The sequence below is a fragment of the Corythoichthys intestinalis genome, chromosome 14 (genome assembly GCF_030265065.1).
Source record: "Corythoichthys intestinalis isolate RoL2023-P3 chromosome 14, ASM3026506v1, whole genome shotgun sequence".
Taxonomy (NCBI): Eukaryota; Metazoa; Chordata; class Actinopteri; order Syngnathiformes; family Syngnathidae; genus Corythoichthys; species Corythoichthys intestinalis.
In genome coordinates, this window is record NC_080408.1 from 20,501,928 (window position 1) to 20,526,650 (window position 24,723).

At 38.8% G+C, this 24,723-nt stretch overlaps 1 protein-coding gene across 6 annotated transcripts in view; it reads right to left on the reverse strand.

The window, feature by feature from the left end:
• Positions 1-2,094: 2,094 nt before the first annotated feature.
• The window catches only part of LOC130929777 (glypican-5-like), a 203,930-nt gene continuing 181,301 nt past the window's right edge, over positions 2,095-24,723 (reverse strand). For all 6 annotated transcript variants that reach the window (XM_057857272.1, XM_057857274.1, XM_057857276.1 and 3 more), the window contains 3 exons: positions 14,466-14,586; positions 12,737-12,875; positions 2,095-7,128 (listed from right to left, as the gene is read on the reverse strand). In XM_057857272.1, coding sequence (XP_057713255.1) covers positions 6,947-7,128; positions 12,737-12,875; positions 14,466-14,586 — 442 coding nt within the window. In that variant the 3' untranslated portion in view covers positions 2,095-6,946. The remainder of the gene's footprint in view (positions 7,129-12,736; positions 12,876-14,465; positions 14,587-24,723) is intronic.

Genomic DNA, 24,723 nt, shown 5'->3' on the forward strand with positions numbered 1-24,723 from the left:
GCATTTTTATTATTTCATATTCCATTCAGCACAAGACTGTTATTTGTCATGACCATGCCATTTATTTAGCAATTGGGGTTAATTTGCGGCTCTCTTCGTCGCGTTTTCCTCGTTCTGAATAATTCCCCCTCAATGGGCTGAATAGTAAAACCGATGAGCCCAGTCTACCACTGACGTCATCCACCTGTTGGGGACGCTAAAGCCCTATAATGGTAGGCGTGGCTAACCGGCAGATTAAAAGACTAATTTCTCGTCATCTGTGCTTTGCTAAATTGTTGTATATAGTCGAATCGTCTCAAAATATGATTCTAATTCACATAATAATGCCATTTAAGACTTTTTTTCTCGTGTCATATGCTCTTTAAAGTAGCCCAGGGGAGCTTCCATTTTTTTTTTAGTTTGACTGTTCTTGTGGACAAAGCAGTAGTTTTACCTGAAGGATGGCTCCATTTTTATTTAGGGCCTGAGCACCAACTGGCGCGAGCACCCTCTTGGAACACAAAATAATTTTTTTTTTTTCATGGCAAATGAAAATGGCCAATTTAGAGGCCTTAACTTGCACGAAAACTCCCCAAAATTTACACATACAATGTCTTTGCGTATATTGTGATAATTTTGCAACGTTGCCAAAAACTAACAAAATGTCTTAGCTGCGCCCCCTTGAATTAGGTTTTTTTTCAACGTAGAGAGATGAAATTATGGGATTCGATACGCTGTGCAAAACTTTCAAAAAGTCTCGTGCACCCATATTCCAAACTCAACAGGAAATCGCGTATTTTGAATTTTTATCGATTTACAGGGTGTGCATTTGAGACCTTGGCGCCTAGGGAGTTGGTTGGATCCTCCTCAAAAATGGTCAGACTGTTAATGAGACATATGAGATTTTTTCATGGACTTAGGCAGCTTTTGAGCCACAAAATTTGGCACACTTGGTCGAGTTTGCCCAAAAACGGAAAAAACGAAGGAATACAGCGATAAAATGTTGCTGTATTCCGCCACTTTCCGGCGAAAAACAAAGAAATACAACGAAAAAAAAATTCACTGTATTCCGTCGCTTTTCCACGAAAATCGAGGGAATACAGTGAGACAAAAAATCTTCACTATATTCCCCCGCTACGTCACAAAAAACGTGGGAATACAGCGAAATTTTTTTTTCACTTTATTACCCCGCCTTTCTGCGTTTTTTGTTGTTATCGTTTCGTTTTTGTTCCGTTAGCGGAAAAGCGGGGGAATACAGTGAAATTTTTATTTCGCAGTATTCCCTCGTTTTTCGCCGTTTTTGCGGAAAAGCGGGAATACAGTGACATTTGTTTGCTGTATTCCTGTTTTTCACAGAAAAGCGGGGGAATACAGTGAAATTTGTTACGCTGTATTTCCTCGGTTTTTGCAGAAAAGCGGAATACAGTTAAATGTTTTTTTTCCCCGCTTTATTATATTTATTATATTTAATTTATCCAGACAAACAATTCTGAGTGGTATGAAGATTTGTTTATTATTCGCATTCCTGGATAGTTACGATTTCTTCGTATGTGAATACACAAATTTAAATTTGCTAATCAAATCCAAACATTTATTCTGGAAATTTTCAAAACGTTTCTTTCGTAGTTTTTGAAAACAATGGCTTCAATCGAACGGTGTATCACCTGAACCCATACAAACCAAACTCCAAAACCCACTTCCCTCAAACTAAAAAAATAAAACAAACAAAAAACAAAAAAAAAAAAGTCCTTTATTTTCAGTGTAAATCTACTTGAAATAAGTAAAATTTGTAAATTTTACTCAGATATCTTGAAAAAAAGCTTATTTTCAGCTAGCTACTTTTCTTAACAGATTTCAAGCAAAAAGTTTGTATATTTAATCTTTAAATTTGTATGTCAGAAAAGTTTCTTAATTCAAGAATATTTTTCAAAACAATTTTTGAAAGCGTTTTTTTCCCTTCTTGATTTAGTTGAAAAAGGACCAACTTTTAAATGTATGGACTTAATAAGAACCATTTAGACTAGATTTTTAAGAAAAATTATCAGATTAAGATGTACTAAATTTGCAGTGTCAAAGTATAATTCAATACAGATTTATTTTGCTTTGATCATTTGGCCTATCAATTAATTAGGTTCATTTTGGTGAGAAATGAACACCGTTCACCCAATTTGTTTGGTCATATTAATGTCCTGTCCTGAATTAACACTTCATGAAAGAGATGCAAATAAGACACAAAGCAAGTTACTTAAATATGTACATTTATACACATGCAGCAATATATGGCAGCGTGTGATTTGTGGGAGATGAAGACAGAATGAAGCTCTTATGAACAGAACAGGATTTTACACATTTTCAACTGCCAAATGAACATTCAGTACAGCTCTAATGCTCTCTGTACGTGATTGACCGCACCTCATCTTACCATTCGTCAGCCATCAATTCCTATTGTCACAGAAATTTAAATCAAACACCAACAGTTTAAATGTACATGTGCATCTTTTAGGCATTGCCAACTTTAATACTATATCGGCATAGCCACACTGATCATACATTCATGAACATCACACGTGCTTCACCCTCCAACAACAGCGGCAACATTTACACAAGAAGGCAAGCAGATCGTGAGTCTTGTTCAGTTTCTTCCGCACGGAGACAAATATGGATTTTACTTGTAAACTTATGGATTTGTGAGGAACGTTAAGCATTGGGGTGCGTGGCTTGGTAGACGTTACTGTTATCATGAATGTTTAAAAGATAAACATTTCTTTTGTTAGAATAGAACCCAGAATGAAGTGCTTGCACAATGGTTTGTTCTGTGAATCAATCTGGAACTAGAGCTCAAAACATTTGCTGGATTTGCACTAAACCAGAGGTTGGCAACCATTTCAACCCAGTTTCCGCAGTAAAGAAGAAACTGGGAGCTTATTCCTTTTTTCACAGCAAATGAATATGGCCTATTTGGAGGTCTTAACATGTTCAAAAACCCACCAAAATTTGGACAAACATGCGGCTTAACGAAAATTTCGATAATTTTGCAACGTTGTAAAAAATGTCACAAAATATCTCAGTGGCGCCCCCTGGAAATTTTTCCAAAAGGCCTCTCCGTTTAGGTTTTTTCAACGTAGAGCGATGAAATTTGGGGAGATGATACCTTTTGCAAAAATGCTTCAAAAAAGTCTGTTGCACCCGTATTCCAAACCCAACAGGAAATCGGGTATTTTGCATTGAATGTTGAAAAACATGCCATTTTTGTTGAAAACCAGCGTGCACGTTTGAGTCCATTGCGCCAAGGCAGTTAGTTGGATCCTCCTCAAAGTTGGTGAGACTGTTTATGAGACATATGAGTTGTTAAGTTATCAAAATGGGGAGTTTTCATGCACGGGCCTGACCTGGGCGGGGTACTAAAGTCGGCGTTATTTGGGGATTAGGTTTAGGGTTAGGGCTTCTTCAGGGCAAATGAAAATGGCCAATTTGAAGTTCTGAACATGCTTAAAAACTCAACAAAATTTGCACAAATCAAAATGGTGAGTTTTCATTCACGAGCCTGACCTGTGCGGGGTACCAAAGTTGGGCGTTTTTTGGTGTTTAGGTATAGGTTTAGGCTTAGTGTTAGGGCTTCTTCATGGGTTATTAGTTTTTCATGGCAAATGAAAATGGCCAATTTGAAGGTCTTACCATATCAAAAAAAGACACCGAAACGAAATTGGAGGAATCGATAACGAAGCATTGAATGATCCAATTGGTTAGAATTTGGCTGAAAGGCCAAATGCCAACAATTTCTCTCATATAAAACTGAGCCACACTAGAGGGCTTCAAGAGTCACGGGTTGTCGGCCCCTGCACTATGTTGTTGCACTATGTTTCATGACAATTTAGTTTTTTCTTAAGTGGCACAAATGGAAGTCCAAAGGATCCAAATATCGGATATTTGCAAACCAGTGTAAAAACGCAGATCTAAAATATCTTGTTCAATAAGAGCTGGGCATCAACAAAATTTGTCATTCACCTACTGTATGTATGTAACATCACGTATGTCCATTTGACGCAAATAAACCTCAGCTGTAAATTTAAACAACAGCGACAACATAGCCCAAATATTTTACAATAGGGATGTCTCAAGTCATTAAGTAAGCAAAATTATTGCATATGGTGGCCAAGGGACTGAAGTGGACATTAGCAGCATTCAAATACTCACTCAGACCCACTAAACAAAATGTAACATGACAGTGATCCCTCGTTTTTCGCGCTTAATAGGGACCAGAACCAGATGTGATAGGTCAAAAAAACGCGAAGTAGGCCCCCCCCCCACACACACACACGCATATCCCCCCAAATTTTTTTGTGGGGGGGGTATGTGCGTGTACAATGGGGGTACAATATATATATTCAGATTCAGCACTGGAAAGAGATACATATAAGACATGTTTTTTCACTTTTTTCCCCCAAAGTATAATAAGTAAAAAAGAAAACGTAAATGGCAGAAAACACAGACGAGGCTGAAAAAGCAGTTTCTGCCGTTGCACCCCTCTTTAAAATACACTGCTGTATTTTAAGCCAAAAGAACTGTTGTGTTTGATAGAACAATATGTCTACATACTGCCATAGCAGATTCATGGTGCATTAAGCCTCCGAACTATTTTTAATTTCTCCGTTTTACCCTGGAGACCCCCGTTTACAGGCATTGCGCAACTGCTTTTGTTTCAACCCAGCCATAAAAAGAAATTATTATTTGAAATGTGTAATTTTTCGCTTAGAATCATTAATTGATGTGTAATATTTAGTTGGAACAAAAAGACAAAAAAATTATTCACTTGCATATTTTAAACTTGTAAACACATTACGTCACAATGATAAAAATAGTGTCTGCAAATAAGTATCTACCTCATAACTAACGCTTAATCGTATTTTTTTTTTGTTGCTGTCGCATTTCCCCCAATATTTTAGATGATAATCGATCCACACACACAAAAAAGGAAAAAATACGTTTAAAAGGGTAAATATATGAAAATAAATATCTCGACCTCTCCTTGATGTCTGCGATTTCTGCATCGCGACCTTTGTTACGTATATTAACATGTTTCACCCAAAAAATCCCCCAAAAATCCGGCTGTGGCCATTCACAGCTGTGTCTTGGCACTCGGTGATACATGTTGCATGGAGTTTTTAGATTGTGAAGAAGTAAGGACGCGATAATATCTCGTTAAAATCATGGCGTCTTTAATTATGCTCTCTCACGCTTTCACCTCAAGTTAGGGTTTTGCTATTTAAAAAAAAAAAAAGTTTTAAAAATGCCCTCCTGTTCAAAAAATTTCTTCCCCCAGAAAATTGAGATTTTAACCTTTCCAATGATGTATCACACATGCATATAGGACAATTTTGAAATTTGGCCAAATTGGGGGTCTCAGAGCGGGACTTCAAGTCACCTGTTTTCCGCCATATGTATATTTTAATAAATGGTTTTTAAGAACATCAAATGTAATAATCATAAGTTTTAAACATGTTACTGTCCCACCGAATTATTTTTAAACAAGTATAAAAATGCTAGTCTTTATTAAATACTTCATTGAGTGAGTCCACTCAAATCGGCTCCATCTCCTCACTTACGTACAATGAGTTGCCACAGCAACTGTTTAACAAGTTAAACAATGATTGACGCATGCAACGCTTTGATGCTGAGGCTTCCACGGATCTGTGCCAAGATCAAACAGAAGATGTCTATTAAACATCGTTAACTTTAATAAGCAACTCCAGTGCATTGCCTGAACAACAAAGAGCAGGGAGAGGGAGGGAGGGAGACTATGCAATCGGCTCGGGACAGCTCATCTGTATTTTTTTTTTTTTTTTTTTAATTGAAAAAAAATCTGCGATGGACTGAGGGCACGAAGTTTGAAGCGCGAAATAGCGACGGATCACTGTACTGTATGTATAAAGTATAAATAGATAAAATATTAGAATTGGAATTTTAACTGCAGTGTAAATCCAGCATTTGTGTGTAGCTATGGAAAATGCTGTGACAACGAGGTGCTCTAAAGACCAGTCAACATGTTGGCAGTCTGACTTTTAGGGGTCTGTAAATGATTCAACTTCAGTCAGATATTTTCGGGCAAATATTTTAAAATGGTTTCTTCTTTTATGCTGATTCTGCTGTTGTTTGAGTACATGCATTAATGTGCAGTTCCACAAGCTAACACACAAAACAAGATGCACGCTAAACATTCATAAAATCAAACGACATACTGGCTTTCTTTCAACACTCTTTAAGTGGCTGTTTTCTCTTTTGCATAGAAATCACATCCCTGTATCTTCAGAGCAGATAAGCACAATCCATTTAAACAGTTTACAAAGCTCCATTAGTCACTAAGAGCTTTGACTCTCATCCACTCTGTCAGATTGTTCCACCTACAGTATATACAGTTTTACTTACTATAAACACCTAGTTGCATGTATGCAAGGGGTTCACCTGCACACGTGTTACATTCTAAAATGAGCCGAGATACGCAGTCGTTAGAGGATATCAAATCTGCCTTTCTGGGTTAGGTGCCTGGAACAGATATTGCAATCTAGCATGCATTCTGTAATCCTCACACAGGAAATATGTTTTCAAATGAGTTCTCCTGTGTGGACCGAGACGATGCAGTGGTTTCTGATGACAAAATGAAAGGTAAAAAAAAACCTAACTAGAATAATTGGCATGATTTAGGCTTTGTAAAGTCACAATCACGCAGTCCTCTTCTAAATGGTGTGTCTTTTAAGAGTGCAGGACTGTCAGTGTGTGTACGCACGTTTGGAGACGTGTGTTTGAATGGGATCGGCTTTTGCGGACGCACACATTGCAAGCTCCAGAAACAGACGTTCTAGCAGAGAAGAATCTCCCCTGTAAAGTTGTCCTCGTTTCCTCTGACGGAGGAGGAGTCAATAATTGATGTGTGTGTTGGATGTAAAAGTCAGTTTCTCATTGACGAGTCACATCAGAACAGGGTCCATTGCCAGCAAAGTGCAGCGATGGGCAGCGCAAGGCTGCAGAGTCCCGACCAGCTGCTCGGCGGGGAGTTCCCTATCACTCGTACTGACGGGGGCTTGGCTGGGTTCTGCTTTGGACCGTCCAATCCAGGCCCAATGGATCCAACTTCACTGGAGTCTTTTGTGTGTACTATAGGATCAAGACATGAGAGAAAAGAGTGATACAATCATTCATTGTCTTTGAAAGTAGGAGGTCATGCTTTCTCCAGATACTCCTACATCTAAAAAAAGGTTTTCGATATTTGAAGACTGTCAATTGTTCATAGTAGATGTGAATCCCAGTGTCAAGTTCAAATACAAATCCTCAGGAGGACATTTATAAATATGTTTCTTCAAGGCAAAACATTTCTTCATGCAGCAATTGATTAAAGCAAATACTAGTCCTTCTAAAAAAAATAGCATATTGTGATAAAATTCATTATTTTCTGTGATGTACTGGTAAACATTAGACTTTCATATATTTTAGATTCATTACACACAACTGAAGTAATTCAAGCCTTTTATTGTTTTAATATTGATGATTTTGGCAAAGAAGTCAAGAAAAACAAAAAATCCCTATCTTAAAAAATTAGCATATTTCATCCGACCAATACAAAAAAGTGTTTCTTAATACAAAAAAAGTGAACCTTCAATTAATTATATCAGCTATGCACTCAATACTTGGTCGGGAATCCTTTTGCAGAAATGACTGCTTCAATGCGGCGTTGCATGGAGGCAATCAGGATGTGGCACTGCTGAGGTGTTATGGAGGCCCAGGATGCTTCAATAGCGGCCTTAAACTCATCCACAGTGTTGGGTCTGGTGTCTCTCAACTTCCTCTTCACAATATCCCACAGATTCTCTATGGGGTTCAGGTCAGGAGAGTTGGCAGGCCAGTTGAGCACAGTAATGCCATGATCAGTAAACCACTTACCAGTGGTTTTGGCACTGTGAGCAGGTGCCAGGTCGTGCCGAAAAATGACATCTTCATCTCCAAAAAGCTTTTCAGCAGATGGAAGTATGAAGTGCTCCAAAATCTCCTGATAGATAGCTGCATTGACCCTGCCCTTGATAAAACACAGTAGACCAACACCAGCTGCTGACATGGCACCCCAGACCATCACTGACTGTGGGTACTTGACACTGGACTTCAGGCATTTTGGCATTTCCTTCTCCCCAGTCTTCCTTCAAACTCTGGCACCTTGATTTCTGAATGACATGCAACATTTGCTTTCATCTGAAAAAAGTACTTTGGACCACTGCGCAACAGTCCAGTGCTGCTTCTCTGTAGCCCAGGTCGGCGCTTCTGCCATTTCCAGCACACGCCTGTGCACGGTGGCTCAAGATGTTTCTACTCCAGACTAAGTCCACTGTTTCTGCAGGACGCCCAAGGTCTGGAATCGGCCTTCTCCACAATCTTTCTCAGGGTGCGGTCACCTCTTCTGGTTGTGCAGCATTTCCTGCGACACCTTTTCCTTTCCACAGACTTCCCACTGAGGTGCCTTGATACAGCACTCTGGGAACAGCCTATTCAGTCAGAAATTTCTTTCTGTGTCTTAGCCTCTTGGCTGAGGGTGTCAATGATGGCCTTCTGGACAGCAGTCAGGTCGGCAGTCTTGGCTATAATTGCGGTTTTGAGTAATGAACCAGGCTGGGAGTTTTTAAAAGCCTCAGGAATGTTTCGCAGGGGTTTTGAGTTAATTCGTTGATTAGGTTAGTAGCTTCTTTTAGAGTACCTTTTCATGATATGCTTATTTTTTGAGATAGGGATTTTTGTTTTTTCTGGACTTTTTTGCCAAAATCATCAATATTAAAACAATAAAAGGCTTGAACTACTTCAGTTGTGTGTAATGAATCTAAAATATATGGAAGTCTAATGTTTATCAGTACATTACAGAAAATAATGAACTTTATCACAATACGCTAATTTTTGAGAAGGACTAGTATACTGTATAATAAGCATCTCAATAATAATCTCATCATTTCGTATGAATGTTTGTTTGTCCATATTAGCCTTGTGATTGTCTGCTGACCAGTCAAAGGTGTAGCCACCCTCTCACCCAAGTCAGCTCACCTATGACCGGGGGTGAAAGTGGCTAGAATTTCTTGCCGGAATTCCCTGACATAAAGGTTGCCACAGATTCACAATTTGGAAAAAAAAAAAAAATCTATATATATATCTATATATATATATATATATATATATGTATATATATATATACACTGCTGGCCAAAAGTATTGGCACCCCTGCAATTCTGTCACATAATGCTCAATTTCTCACAGAATATGATTGCAATTACAAATGCCTTGGTAGTATTATCTTCATTTATTTTGCTTGCAATGAAAAAAAAACCAAATGAGAATGAAAACATTTTTAATCATTATCATTTTACACAAAACTCCAAAAATGGGCCAGACAAAAGTATTGGCACCCTCAGCCTAATACTTCGTAGCACAACCTTTAGACAAAATAACAGCGAACAACCGATTCCTGCAACCATCAATGAGTTTCTTACAATGCTCTGCAGGAATTTTAGACCTTTCTTCTTTGGCCAACTGCTCCAGTTCTCTGAGATTTGAAGGGTGTCCTCCCCAAACTGCCATTTACAGATCCCTCCATAGGTGTTACATGGGATTCAGGTCTGGACTCAGTGCTGGCCACTTTAGAAGTCTCCAGTTCTTTTTCTCAAACAGTTTTCTAATGCTTTTTGAAGTGTGTTTTGGGATATTGTCCTGCTGGACGACCCATGACCTCTGAGGGAGACCCAGCTTTCTCACTGGGCCCTACATTATGCTGCAAAATTTGTTGGTAGTCTTCAGACTTCATAATGCCATGCACCTTGGTCAAGCAGTCCAGTGCCAGAGGCAGCAAAGCATCCCCAAAACATCAGGGAACCTCCGCCATGTTTGTTTGTTTGTGGGGACCGTGTTCTTTTCTTTGAAGGCCTCGTTTTTTCCCTCTAAACTCTATGTTGATGCCTTTTCCCAGAAAGCTCTACTTTTGTCTTATCTGACCAGAGAACATTTCTCCAAAACGTTTTTGGCTTTCTCAGGTAAGTTTTGGCAAACTCCTTGCCTGGTATACCAGACTCACCGCTGTTCCGGCGGATCAAATTCCGAGGGCGGAGCAAGCCACAGCAAACAGACAGCGGAGTGGACCAATCAGCAACGGGCAGACGTGACGTTGTTAAAGCGACAAGTAATTAGCATGAGCGGAGAATGGAGAAGGTTATTCAACATGGCTAGCGCGAGCCATGTTGACTGTTGTCAATGACTTGTTTCGATGTGTTTTTAGTAATTTAAAACTGGTTTTACCGCGGATTGGAACATATTCTCGGCTCTCCCGTTCGCAGTCTGTGTTGTTGTAGAGACGATGTCACGCTGATAAACAAATCTGATTGGACGGTTGATTTTGTACCTTGCTCGAGAGGCCGTTAATAGGCTGGGTCCCAGACTATTTCTTACAGTGTTTGAAAAATACAGGGAGAATAGTCTGGCTGTGCCAGGCAAGCAAACTCCAGCCTGGCTTTTTATACGTCTCTTGGTCAGAAGTGGGGTCTTCCTGGGTATCCTACCATGGAGTCCCTTTTCATTCAGACGCCGACGGATAGTACGGGTTGACACTGTTGTACCCTCGGACTGCAGAACAGCTTGAACTTGTTTGGATGTTAGTCGAGGTTCTTTATCCACCATCCGCACAATCTTTGGTTAAAATCTCATGTCAATTTCTATTTTCTGTCCACATCTAGGGAGGTTATCCACAGTGCCATGGGCTTTACACATATTGATGACACTGCGCACGGTAGACACAGGAACATTCAGGTCTTTGGAGATGGACTTGTAGCCTTGAGATCGCCCAACCCGACCAGACCAGGTACGCTAACCTCCACCTCCTGATTTTTATTCTCCCTTATTTCCTCGCATCTAAATGCAAAACCTCAATTTTAACTACTTAGCAATATAGGATGTATACCAAAATTGAAGATTATGTAAACATTTACTTTTTTTTTTTTTTTTTTTTTAAATAATAAAGATATAAGTACCGCACATTAACAAAAATAAGTACAAATGACCTACATTATGCACAGTGAAATGGAATATATTTTGAAGATCACACAAACATTGACTTTTTTAAATAATAAAGAAAGCCTAAAATAAATTAACAAAAACCAACCCAAAAAATATGGATGACGTTCTACACCTCCCCATCAGAGCAAATCAAATCAAATACGCATCTTCAAGTCTTTCCTTTCTCTTAAAGATCTGATCAATTTGTTGTTGCATTGCCCTTTTTTAATCACATTAATTCAACAAGCTTGTTCTTTTTTTTTTTTGCTGTTTCAGAAAGCATTTGCATTTGAACAAATCGGAGCTAACTATCCATGCTGATTACATGTCAGTCTTTCAGACAAACCTTACAGACACCTGAGTCCAGGGTGGTTTGCTGCGCGCATGCGCACATCGACTCGACTTTTCACTGAGTCGTCAGAACCAGATAAATTGCTGCAGATTTGAGAGCTCCGTGGAATAAATATCGGTGGAAATGGATTACGCTACACAGGCAATTTAGCATGCTTGTTTTTAAAACTTGTGTGTCTGTAAATTTTATGTTGGTAGAGTGTTTTCTTCTTGGAGATTAATGCGTGTGTGGCAGCCTGGCAGTTTAAAAAAATTATTTATTTATTTATTTATTTATTTTAAACATGGGGTTTTGACAATTGCCGTCATATTTTCAGGATCAAAGCACAGTTTCGCCTTGAATCTTTTATCGGAACGGTATTCTTGCCCATTTTTACCCCTGCCTATGACCCATTCCAGACAAATGAGACAGTGGAATCATAAGATTCAAGCTTAATTTATTTAACGACCTCAAGTCAAAGTCAAAACACTGAAAATGGTTAACCAGGTTATTGATTTAAACCTAACGCACACATCAAAGTTTTTTTTTTCTGTAAATCCTACACAGTACCATTGATTGATTTATCAGCATTGTTAGGATGCGGCTGCTCACGATTGGGCTCTAAGAAAGGCCAGCAGCATGTTTTATCCACATGGCAACAGTGAGCATGGCCAAAAGGATTTGTCCGGGGCGGCATGGAACTGGCAGTGTAATGGTGATTGATTGTTAGGAAAAGCTACGACGTAAAACTACTCCGTTGTCTGAGGTTAGGTATTGTACAAGATTTGGCGCTATTGAGAATGTTAAAAAATAATTATCATTTCAATATCCATAATTCCAACACTTTTTTTGTGAATCAGTAAAAAGGGGTAACACAATACGAATTAATAAATAAAGCCACAATCGAGCCCAGTCTATTTCAAAGGCCAATGACAAAAATTAGAACTGTAACTTCGTTTGTTTTTAATAATAGAACCTAATTAATTATGAGAAATTAGAAGCTAAAACCCAGCAGAGGGCTGTAACAGCACAAAATAAAGCTAATATACAAAAACATGACAAGACAGAATTTAAAAACAACTGTAACAATCACTAATGCTTGTAAAATTAATCATGGACCCAATCCCTCATGCATTACCACCCACTAGCGCCCTCTACTGACGGATTTCCGTCACTACGATGGAGAACTTTAACCCATGTTAATAACAAAGATTAAACTGGTTTGTTGTGTCTCGTTCTGAAGACGCCCCAGAAGGTCAATTTTTGTTGCAATGTAAGACAAGCCAGAGAGTATTTTTAAATATGTGATAGATTTGTGCAAATGCATGGAAGGATGGGCTAAATGTGTAAACTACTCACAGGTTGTATCTTGGCCGTTTCCTGAGGCTTGACACCCATCTTCATCATCACAATCTGAGGTGCTACCCTCCGTCTCCGCACTGCCTAGCTCCTCCCAGGTTTCAAACTGGCCCAGATTAGGAAATTTCTCCTGCGTTTCCTAGGCGATAAACCCAACAACATAATGTAGCGTTTGTTTCACGCTAGTTAATTGAGGCTATTTTTACAAGAAAATTGAATCCGTAAGAAAAAAGCATGATCTTTCAGAGAAATTGATATTGCTACCTGAATTCGTCTCAGTGGTGTACTACAGTACAGAGCAGGTGTTCTTTACACTAGAACTACCAAGGGTGGATGAAATCACTTTTTTAACCAGAGAAGGATCATCTGACCTTAATCAGCATATCTTTTTTGAGCACTATGGTTCTCATAATTCATTCTCATTCACACTCGCAAAACCACAGGGGTGGATTGCTCCAATTAGTATCCTGAGTGTTTGTAGGGCAGGGAAGGGTAAACTGGTGTTATTCTAGCTGGCCTGCTGTCACTTTCAAGCTCAGAAGACATGTTGTGGTGAAGAAGCAACCATAAAATAGACCAAACTACTGACAGGATGTGACTTTTCTTTTTAAGTGTTTACTTGTCCCTTCAACTCTTCCAGTTTTATTCTCTGTGTAAATCAAATGGAACATACTAGTCAGGTTTTCTTTTTTTTTTCATGCATGCAAAATGCAACTTCATGCATTAAACCATACTGTGGTCAGACTTACAGTAGGCCCTATGTCTCATATATACCGTATGTGTATGTAAACTGTATGGAGACAGAACGGTGCCATTAGATTGTTGTCTGAGGCAATGAACACCTTTAGAGATCATTTTCTTTCCCCCTTCCGAATACGCTAGTCCAGTTGGACAAAACAGTTGTTGCTTGTCGGACAGTGGACCGCTCAGGCAGGCAATCGGGTGGACAACCTTTTTACATCTTCCAAAAGCTGCAGTTTGCCTAAACTACAAGGGACGGTGTAATAAAAAACAAAACATTTTTTATGTGGTGACATATGACACTTCACCCTTTTCCCTTGGCTATGTGCTGGAGGTTGTTGCTCAAGCAATTTTTCCTTCTGCGCCTTCTTTGCGCCCACATGAGAGTGAGCCAATTCCTTTGCAAGACCCACCAAGAAGCCCACCCGTCTCTCTTATATTCAAGATGCTAATTACAGCTATCCAGAGTGAACCCCCCCCCCCCCCCCCACACACACACGTAGGCAGCGACTCCGCAGGAGTGTGTAGGGTGGTGGCCTGCTTGATTGCTTCTTTTAGTGGTCTACTGTTTGACAAAGCCCAGCAGTCAGTTTGGTATCGGGGTCATTTGACGCCTTTCTGGTATTTCTTTCTAGCCAAAAAAAAAAAAAAAAAAAAACCCCGGGAGTTCTAGTGTTCAAGTGTGGTGCAAGTACCACACAGGTACAAGTACACAGGTTCCATTGTGGGCTGAAAATACACAATTATTCAAGTGTTCAAGTAAAATAAAATGTTAAGTGTAAATAAATAGTGTAGCGTTTAAGTGGCAGAAAAAATATTATGTATCAGTGTATTCTGTACGATATCTTTTTAGCCCTAAATCATCCAAACGATCCCATGCCACAGGCATGTTATCTTTGAGCATTTGACCAATTTTAGGATCGCTGAGCTCTCTCAACAGCAGGTAATACAGGAGTAAACAGAAAGTAATCTTTACTCATCATCTTACCTGGTTGAAATTTTCAAGCCTCTCCTTGACTTCAGCGAGTGACGGATTCGGGGTGCGAACTTTGACCTCCGGATTCTGTCTCTGTGCGTGCAGACCATTTCCTACCACTCTGCCTGCATAACTGGAAATAGAAAATAATATGAGTTACATCATTGTTTTTGTATGTACAAGGTAAACATGGCTAAGAATGCTTGTTTTCAAATAGACTACAGATATGACATCAAACCTTTTTGTGGCTATATGGCATGATAATAATATAACGGCATATCTGCAGGTTATTTCTTCTTCTGTTCCCGTAAGAATTTACTACAGACACTTTTCTCGAGAGCCTGTTGATACAGTATATCATTTCGTAATATATAGTTGTCACTCCACTGTTGACTAATGCCTGAACACGGACGTCATAATGTATTTACGTGACACATTCCCTATTCACTGCCTTCCCAAAGGGGGCCGCCCCACACTCCACTTCATTTATTAGCAGTCGGTCACATGCAGCGATATAGCGCTGGATTTAGTAGGTTGAAAAAGTACCAAAGCTGTACTGCATACAAACAGGAAGGATTGTCTCAGGAGTGATTTGTTCGAGGACTCAAGGTAATTATTATAGTTTTCATACCAAGCATGCATTTTTGAAACGTGAAAAAAATCAATGCGAGAAATTAGCCGCTATAGCATTGGCATTATACTTCGCAATATTTACGTAAAATAACTGTTAATTGCCCGTTTTTTTGCTTTTAGCCAAGTACCGAGACTGTTTTACGTCCATATCTATAAATAATTCAGGGATTTAAGCATTTATTCACAAGAAATTTTAACGTAAAAAGCTCATTGTCTGTGTTTCCACTAGGTCAGCTTTAAGAGAGATAGGCCCCCTATGAATTGGCCCTGCACCCTGTGTCCTGTCAATACATTATGAAGTCTATGGCTTAACGTATATACAGTATGTAGAGTATTTTTTTTTTAGCAAGTCTTCACATGAATCAAGCTAACGAATCTTTATTTTCAAATTTGCATAAACTGTACATAAGCAAATTTCCAAATCTGTACACAGCACAGCTAATAGTTTGCATTAATGGCTTCATTTCATATTCATCTACTTTACGGCCACAATCCATTCATGTTTGTATACAGTACATAATACTTATTCATATGTAGAGTTGCACCATAAATTTAGTCAAGTTTATAGGTAAAGATATACAGAGAGTCAATCCTAATTTAAATTCAATTTAGTCATTTAAGCCAACAATGTAAAATAAATGTGCGCTTTAGCGTGGCGTGAATCATTATCACAGTTCCATGGTGCAAATATCTACACTGAACTGATCTGTTTACTACAAAAGATAGTGATGCATAATGTATCTTTCTTCTTCTGAGGCGACGCTGGAGGAGTCCCGCATGAGGACATAAGGAAGCATCATTTAATTTGCTAAATGGTGCCCACTCGACATGCATTGTTTGTTCATGGGTCATTCCGAAAAGCATCCGTGCATCTGTGGCTCTACCCAGGGTTTCCTATTTTCCCCTATGGGGGTTCTAACAGGCTCTTTTGGGGATTCAAATCTTCAGATCAGTGGATGTCGTATTTGTTAGTCAACTGTGGGCCTGAAAATAAAATTACTTGACCTGACAGTCTTCAATGAGGATGATTGGCCACTAGGTGACAGCATAACTTTCCACATAAAGCCACTAGAGATGTACTGCATATTGCATTTACACAGTACCTACAATACCAGTTACAACATTATGACCACTTGCACTTTCATAATATTCATTACAATAACAGAGTCAAATATTCCATTTTAAAAATTTAATGTTCAATGACATGGTCAGCGAGCTATTCATTTAGCTGCATCATTTGGGAGAGCAATATTAGCATTAATTCCCAGATATGACACATTTTAAAATACAGCAAAATACATTATTAGAGTACCAATGTTTTTACTCAGATTTATTACTGTATGTTGCTACTGTTTTCTTTTGTTAACCAATGGATTGACTACAGAAGCTATTAAGTTTTGTTTACAATCCACTTTGTTTACATGCAGACAAGGGCGTGTATAGCTCAGGTTTTGGGTGTGGAAGGGCAGTTGGTGTATGGAAAGCAAACAAGGGCAGGCAGGGGCAGAGCCAGGGCAGTAAACTATGCCCTGGAGTTTAGACAGGTGGGTGGGGGGTGGGGAAGCACCATGATTCTCTGGTCTGCTCCTGACACCTGTTTGTCTGTCTGTCTGATTTAAACCATGGTGTGATCTACGACTCCAAGTTAACTCGCAGTTAACATGGAGGATTACGTTTGGCAATGAAAATGTGGCGTTTCCACATAAATTCTGGTTTTGTAGTCACGTGACAGCTGAGTTTCCACTCACGGCCATTTTATAAGGGACACCTGCTAAATCCAATAGGAAAAAAACAAGCAATGCTCATTTTTTGAGTGCTGTTGTTTAGGCATGGCAAGCTTTTTCTTTTTAAATTGAATTTGTTTACCTGGAAAACACAGTAACAATACAGTTTTGCTTTGAGATAAGACTTTAACCCTTTCTTTGACCGCACTTGTAAGACTTAAAATGAATTGGAAATGACATTAATCAGTTGCAGTGTTCTAACCTCCACTCCCCTAAAAATAACTAGAATGTCCCCTAGGAGCATTATAATAGAGAAATAGATATACAGTATATATCCGACTAAACTGCATGCAGTAATAAGAACAGGCAGTGTTGTTACTGTAATCTGATTACTTTAAGTAATGAGTAATCTAATTAGTTCATTTTTCCAAACCAGTAATCTGAAAAAAGTTAGTTTCCTTAGCGTCTGTGCGTTACTATTTTGTTATTGCCTCATAATTTATGTAGAATGAATAATATTGGTCATGTACAATGAGCATTTTGAATAGCAAATGTTAGAAAGGTCCCCACTGCGGGTTCGTTTCCATGGTAACCGCCCACCGTTACTTCCTGTTCTGGTCTCGAGTCACACACGCTAAGTGTTTTGGGATTGAGAAAGGCGTGTGCAAGCGCAGGTACCCATCCGAGTCGAGTGCACCCACCTGTTGAGATGTGCAAGGGAAAGTTGAGCTGTGTGCGTCCATGAATGAACGTGAGTATTTTTCCTTCATTCTGAAGCGTCGTTCCACCGATTGGTGCAGCTTCATGCGTTTGGTAGCTTTGCCGTTGCTACTGCGGGTAAGCATCGCTTAATGTCGGCAAGCATTGTTTACATTATATTTGTGTTGCACATTTATGCCGTGAGGTGATGTGTTCGTTTACATCTTTGGAATGTGTTGTATGTCCGATTGAGTAAAGTGCTTAGTTGCCGCCACATTTTGTGGCCAAATTGACCGCGTGTGTGTACGGTGTACTTTCGGGTTATGTGCGCGCATCCGTGCCCACCCCCACCTTTGTGTTTATTGCACTGTGCAATTCATTTGTGTGTTGTTGATTATTGTGCAGTCAATGTGCATTGTTTTACATTGACACTGATATGCTGTAAACCCTAACCTGAAATTCAGAATTTTTTTTTTTTTTTTTACATTAGGCTTAATCTTTGAGTTAGCGGGGTTTAATTAGTCGGTGGAGTTGATTTCAACAAACTCCAGTCAGTTGTCAGTTATTTGTGAGTTTCAGGGCTACGGAGAGGCTAAACTAGCGCGAGTCAATGGTGGTTGAAATCAACTCCACTGACCAATTAAACATCCGCTAACTCGTAGATTAAGCCTTATGTGAAAAATTGTGATCTTTCCCTTTAAATTCAATTATCGGAAAGTCAATTGCATGAGATGACATTTTTCTGTTGTCATTCCTTATGTTGAGGCGGCAAAGAGAGAAAAATTGGTTAAAAGTAACTGATAATTACTTTTAAAGTAACTGTAAGATATGCTTGATTGTATGACCATTATACTCTGCGGGTTATACAAGTTTGCTCTCCCACAACTATTATACGGGTTCTCCCAAGTTATTATGAAGAATACAGTTTTAGCCCATAATCATGTGCTTACATTTTTATTACCGGCAATTGCTTACATTCTGCTGATAAATAGATACACACACATATGTTGATTCATCACACAACGTCTCAGTATTTTTCCACCAAGCTACTTTGAGTGCAAATGTGTGTTCAAAACAAAGTTATCTTGCTCGCCCAAGAGTGTGACTGTTAATTTAATCGATGAGTGTGACTGTTAATTTAATCAATGACTAGAATAAGGAACTTGCCCGATTGAAACTGCCACGTTGGACAACAGTGTTGTAATTATATTCTGCCCAGCAACAAGCCCTCAATAAAAGTCAGCAGCGCGGGGAGCTCTGAGAGAGACTTCGATGAGACGCTCTTAGTCATGTTGCCCGATCTCAGACCTCTCCCCAAACTGCAGTTTGGTAAAAGTCTACTCTCTGACTCCTGCCTCCTTGTGTCCTGCCTTTGTCACCTCACTCTGGGTCAACAGCTAAATTGAAGAAGGTGTTTTAGACCCAACAGTAACTTAGTTTGATAATAAAGTAACCAGTAAAGTAACTAGATTACTTTTTGAGGCGTAATCGGTAATTAAATTACTTTTTCAAGTAATCTGTGACAACACTGAGAACAGGTAACCCTGTTAACTACTACCAAGGCGAAATTCGCCTCATATCGTTTAATGGTGGTTTGCAGATGATAAAGTATACGGTATATGCTTGTGATTATTGTTATATTATGTGGTGACGTGTTAGTCCACAAATTGTATTCAAACACCCTTTAACTGAAAGTTAAGTTCTTCAGCGCCGTTCCCATTATGTATTAATGTAGAGGTACCTGACTTTAAAGAATGGTTATTGGTTGTTTTTAATATTTAACATACACTACAACTAACTTTGTTTTATGTTTGCCATCAAAGTGGAAGTGAAAATAAATGTTATGAAACTTGTTTCCTGAAGAGTTGCTTAGCACAAAAACAATACGTTTTAGAGAATGATGAATGATACATACAATAAAGGGTTTATAAAGGTGGGTAGAGTAGCCAAAGATTTTACTCAAGTAAGAGTAGTGTTACTTCAAAATAATACGACTCCGGTAAAAGTAGTCATTCAAAAAATGTACTCATGTACAAGTAACAAAGTAAATGATGAAAAGAATACTCAAGTAATGGGTAACTGCTTACGATGTCAATTTTTTCAAAAATTATACATATATTTTATTATTTAACATTATTTATATGAACTGTAATGATACTGTACTGTAACCTATTACATTACCATATTAGGCCAAAGAAATACACAAAAATCATCAAATTTCGACTGGTAGGAACTACAGAAATTAAACATAACCCGTCCATGCATGAGTGCCTTCTAGCGAAGAAAACTTTCCTCCCATGAAATTAAAAGGATCATATCTCCGATTTTCCCATTGTCTATCGATGCCAAATAAAGACTGCGAGAGAGGTTGAAATTCGCGCTTTTGAGTAATGTTGACAGCAGCGCTCTATGGCAATTACTGTAGTTGATTCTTGTGTAGCCCAAAATAGCGTAGTAAGAGTAGTGTTTCTTCTTCACAAATCTCCTCCAGCACTGTAAAAGTAAAAAGAATGACATGGTAAAACTACTCCTAGAAGTACATTTTCTCAAAAAGTTACTCAAGTAAATGTAACAGAGTAACGTAATGCGTTACTACCCACCTATGGTGAAGATTTATATAAAACACAAATTGGAAATGCCGTGCAGTTGGATTGCGCAGGTGTACCTAATGATGCGTCTGGCAAGTGTACATGTAAAGTCATGTGAAAAAATTAGGACACTCCATTAAATATTCAGTTCTTTATTAAGAAATGTTCACATATCGATGTCTGATTTTGTTTTTCTTTATCTCTAGGAAGGAAAGGGATTTCATTGCAGGTAAACAGCAAAAATTAACAATGTTTTACTCATTAAACCAAAACCAATATCAACAAAATGCATATTCTAACTGAGGAAAAAGTTAGGACACCCTACCACCTAACACTGTAGCCAGTGTTACCCTCTTTAGCTGAAATAACTTCAATGAGACGCTTTTTGTAGACATCGAACAGTCGTTGACATCGGTCTAAAGAAGGTTTGCCCCACTCCTCAACGCAGAATACTTTCAATAGTGACTGACTGTTGAGGTGAGAGAAAACAGCATGGTGAGATCAAAGGAGGTGTCTGAGGCCTTCAGAAAGAAAATTGTATACGCTTATGAGTCTGGTAAGGGATTTCAAAAGTTCTCAAAAGAATATAAAACCAGCCATTCCACTGTCTGGAAAATAATCTACAAGTGGAGGACATTTAAAACAACTGCCAACATGCCCAGGTCTGGCCGTCCAAGCATGTTCACCCCGAGAGCAGACTGCGAGATGCTAAAAGAAGTCTCCATAAACCCTTAATTTCATCATACACCGACAGTAGGCCCTTGTTACTGTTGGAGGAAGGAGGAAAACTTTGCTCTTCAAGAAGAACATGAAGGACAGACAAACGTTTGCCAGAGAGAATGTAGACAAAGACAAGGACTTCAGGAATGTTGTTCTCTGGACAGATGAATCAAAAATTGAATTATTTGGACACCAGAACAGAGGACATGTTTGGCTTAAACCCAATACAGCATTCCGGGAAAAGAACCTCATACCAACTGTGAAGCATGGAGGTGGAAGTGGCATGGTTTGGGGATGCTTTGCTGCAGCAGGACCTGGAGAGCTCACCATCATGGGATCCAACATGAGTTATAGCGTGTATCAGAGGGTGCTTGAGGAAAATGTGAGATCATTTGTGGAAAAAAAAAGCTGACGCGAAACTGGACCCTGCAACATGACAATGACCCAAAATATACCAGTAAATCCACCAAGGACTGGCTGAAAAGGAAGAAAGTCCTGGAATGGCCAAGTCAAAGGCCAGATCTTAATCCCATTGAGATGTTGTGGGGTGACTTGAAACGTGCTGTACATACAAGAACATCTCACAGCTGAAAATATTCTGCGTTGAGGAGTGGGGCAAACCTTCTTCAGACCGATGTCAAAGACTGGTAGATGGTAGGGGTGTTCCAATAATGTTTTTTTGCTCCCGATCCGATCCCGATCGTTTTAGTTTTTATTATCTGCCGATCCCGATTTTTTCCGATCCGATTGCTTTTTTTTTGCTCCCGATTCAATTCCAATCATTCCCGATCATTTTTCCCGATCATATACATTTTGGCAATGCATTAAGAAAAAAATGAATAAAACTCGGACGAATATATACATTCAACATACCGTACATAAGTACTGTATTTGTTTATTATGACAATAAATCCTCAAGATGGCATTTACATTATTAACTTTCTTTCTGTGAGAGGGATCCACAGATAGAAAGACTTGTGACTTTGTATATTGTGACTAAATATTGCCATCTAGTGTATTTGCTGAGCTTTCAGTAAATGATACTGTAGCCATGCCCAAATGCATGATGGGAAGTGGAACCATGACTGTGTGTAGTGCTACCAATTGATATATCTTCTCTGCGTTGGGAAATAACATAAGGTGTTAAGAAAAAGATTATTTGCTACCTTGCTTCCCCACATTGCTTGCCATGACATTTCTAATCAAAGGGAGAGGGATTGCAAGGTTTTAGCCAATTGAAAAAAGGGTCCAAAGGCTGCCAAAATTCTCTCTACTCAGTTTACGCTGCCTTTTATCTCTCTTAAAAGGTAAAACAGCACAATTACATATTGAGCACGACAATGCGTGAGTGGGTCGTGCGGTGCATGCATTAATTGCGTTAAATATTTTAACGTGATACATTTTTTAAAAAATTAATTACCGCCGTTATCGGGATAAATTTGATAACCCTACCTTAAGCCTAAAATAAAGACTCTGGATGAGTGTAACATATTACGTCTGTAACGTTAAATACAATTAGAAAACGATTTAATTAAAAATATATATATTAAAAAAAAGCATGGCCGATATTTTTTTGCCGATTCCGATACTTTGAAAATGACATGATCGGAGATGTCCCGATCGATTGGCATCCCGATCGATTGGGACATCTCTAGTAGATGGCTACAAAAAGTTTCTCACTGAAGTTATTTCAGCCAAAGGGGGTCACATTAGCTATTATGTGGTAGGGTGTCCTAACTTTTTCCTCAGTTAGAATATGCATTTTTGTTGATATGTTTGTTTTAATGAGTAAAAAAATGTTAATTTTTGCTGTTTACCTGCAATGAAATCACTTTCCTTCCCAGAGATAAAGAAAAACAAGCTCAGACATTGATATGTGAACATTTCTTAATAAAGAACTGAATATTTAATGGGGTGTCCTAATATTTTCACATGACTGTATGAACACAGCTATGGTAAACGAGGCAAACAAACAGATATTTACTGCACACCCATGCAGTACACAGTGAAGGTGTCGAGTGAAAGGGTAAAAGGTCGGTCTCTGTCAGCCGCTATAAAGAGTACAACCCAAACATACACGACATATACAAACATAGACCACCAAGTCAAGTGCATTCAGTGGGTTTCATCGTAAACCAGAAGCTTGGCATAGCCCCTACACACACACAATAACAGTGCGCATTTTACCTTGCAGACCTGATCAAACTGCAGTGAGGCAGAATAAAAAATATAGCCAAAGGTTAGTTATTCAAAGCAAGTCAGGCAGCTGGTAGTATTGACATTGACATTTCTGGGCCAGAATCCCAGCCACAACCCTTAAATGTGTCATGATCAGGCCTATCTGTCAGTCAGCAACAGATTGGAAATTGGATGCATCGTCACTCAGTAATGTTGAACCTCCCACAACCAATTGATGACTGAATTTTTCTTGAGCAAATGTTGATGTTTTCAATGTAGATTTTTTTTTAAACAAACGTTACTACTTACTCCAATTTCTTGGCTCTCTGTTCTAGCAGGATAAAATTATAAGGAGCACATGGTTTCAATTTTATCGACAAAATGTCTAGACGATGTCTGTGTGTTTGGTTGTCTGTGTGGAGCTTATAGTGCGTACGACAGGATAATAAAAGTCTTAAATAGCATTATTATGTGAATTAGAATCATATTTTGAGACGATTCGACTATATACAACAATTTGGCAAAGCGCAGATGAAGAGAAATTAGTTTTAATCCGCCGTCTAGCCACACCTACTATTACAGGGCTCTAGCGTCCCCAACAGGTGGATGACGTCAGCGGGAGAATGGTTTCATCTGATTTTGTATGTAGCCCATTGAGGGGGAATTATTCATAACGAAGAAAATGCGAAGAGAGCTGCAAAATTTCATTGTTTCAGTCTCTCTACACCAATATTTTTAAAGGATATTCTTTTTATCGAAGTATTTTTCCCAATTGCTAAATAAATGGTATGGTCATGACAAATAACAATCTTGTGCTAAATGCAATATGAAATAATAAAAATGTATTTATTCAGTACGACATGGCAAAAATACTCCATAGTGGTCAAAACTGTCGCACCTCTCGAACGCTATATTATGCCGCCGTGGTTTTGACATTTCCCTGCCCCCCGGCTTCCGCGAATGTAAACAAACCAAGAGGCGTGACAGCTAGCCGACATGCTAACCCGAATCGAGTGATGTCCCAAAGTGTTATTTTCGCTTTTGAAGCAAAAAATCAGACAAAACTAGCCCGGATCATGTCACACAGCCTCGGGGGTTGTAGATTGTCTTCGGCGATCGGCAACCTGCCCGGCGGAGAGCAAGTTACAGCTCATTCCCCTGTTACTACGGACAGGAGAACTGGCAGGAGCATAAAATATCGTGGAAAATATGAAAAAAACATGCTTTTTGCTGTCATAGGCAATTTAAACAACAATAAAATAACCATGAAACCAAATAAAAATGCTAAGAGACCCTTTTCTTCCACCATTTTAACTACTAGCAGTTTCTCTACCATTTTCTTATTTAGTATTCAGTACTGGAACATGGACTGATTTTCAAAAAACATACCAGTTTCCAAACAAAAGGTGGACAAAACAAGCATATGAAAAGAATCATGTCACACAGAATTGCGACTTACATGATATTTTTTGCTTTGTTCCACCTTAAACTATTAACCAACAAAAACATATTCTATAATATTCTCGTCACATACATTTGCATTTGTTTTTCTCATAAACAACGTGGCATGCAAAGTTTCACCTTGTATTCTTGTTCTTTACTCAAAAATGTGCTGATCTCAAATCCAAAGTGATGCAATCTTACAAACTAGACCTGCACTGATGTCTAACCAATTCTGCAAAGGGCCAAGTGTGTGCAGGTTTTCCTTCTAACCAATGAAGAAGACCC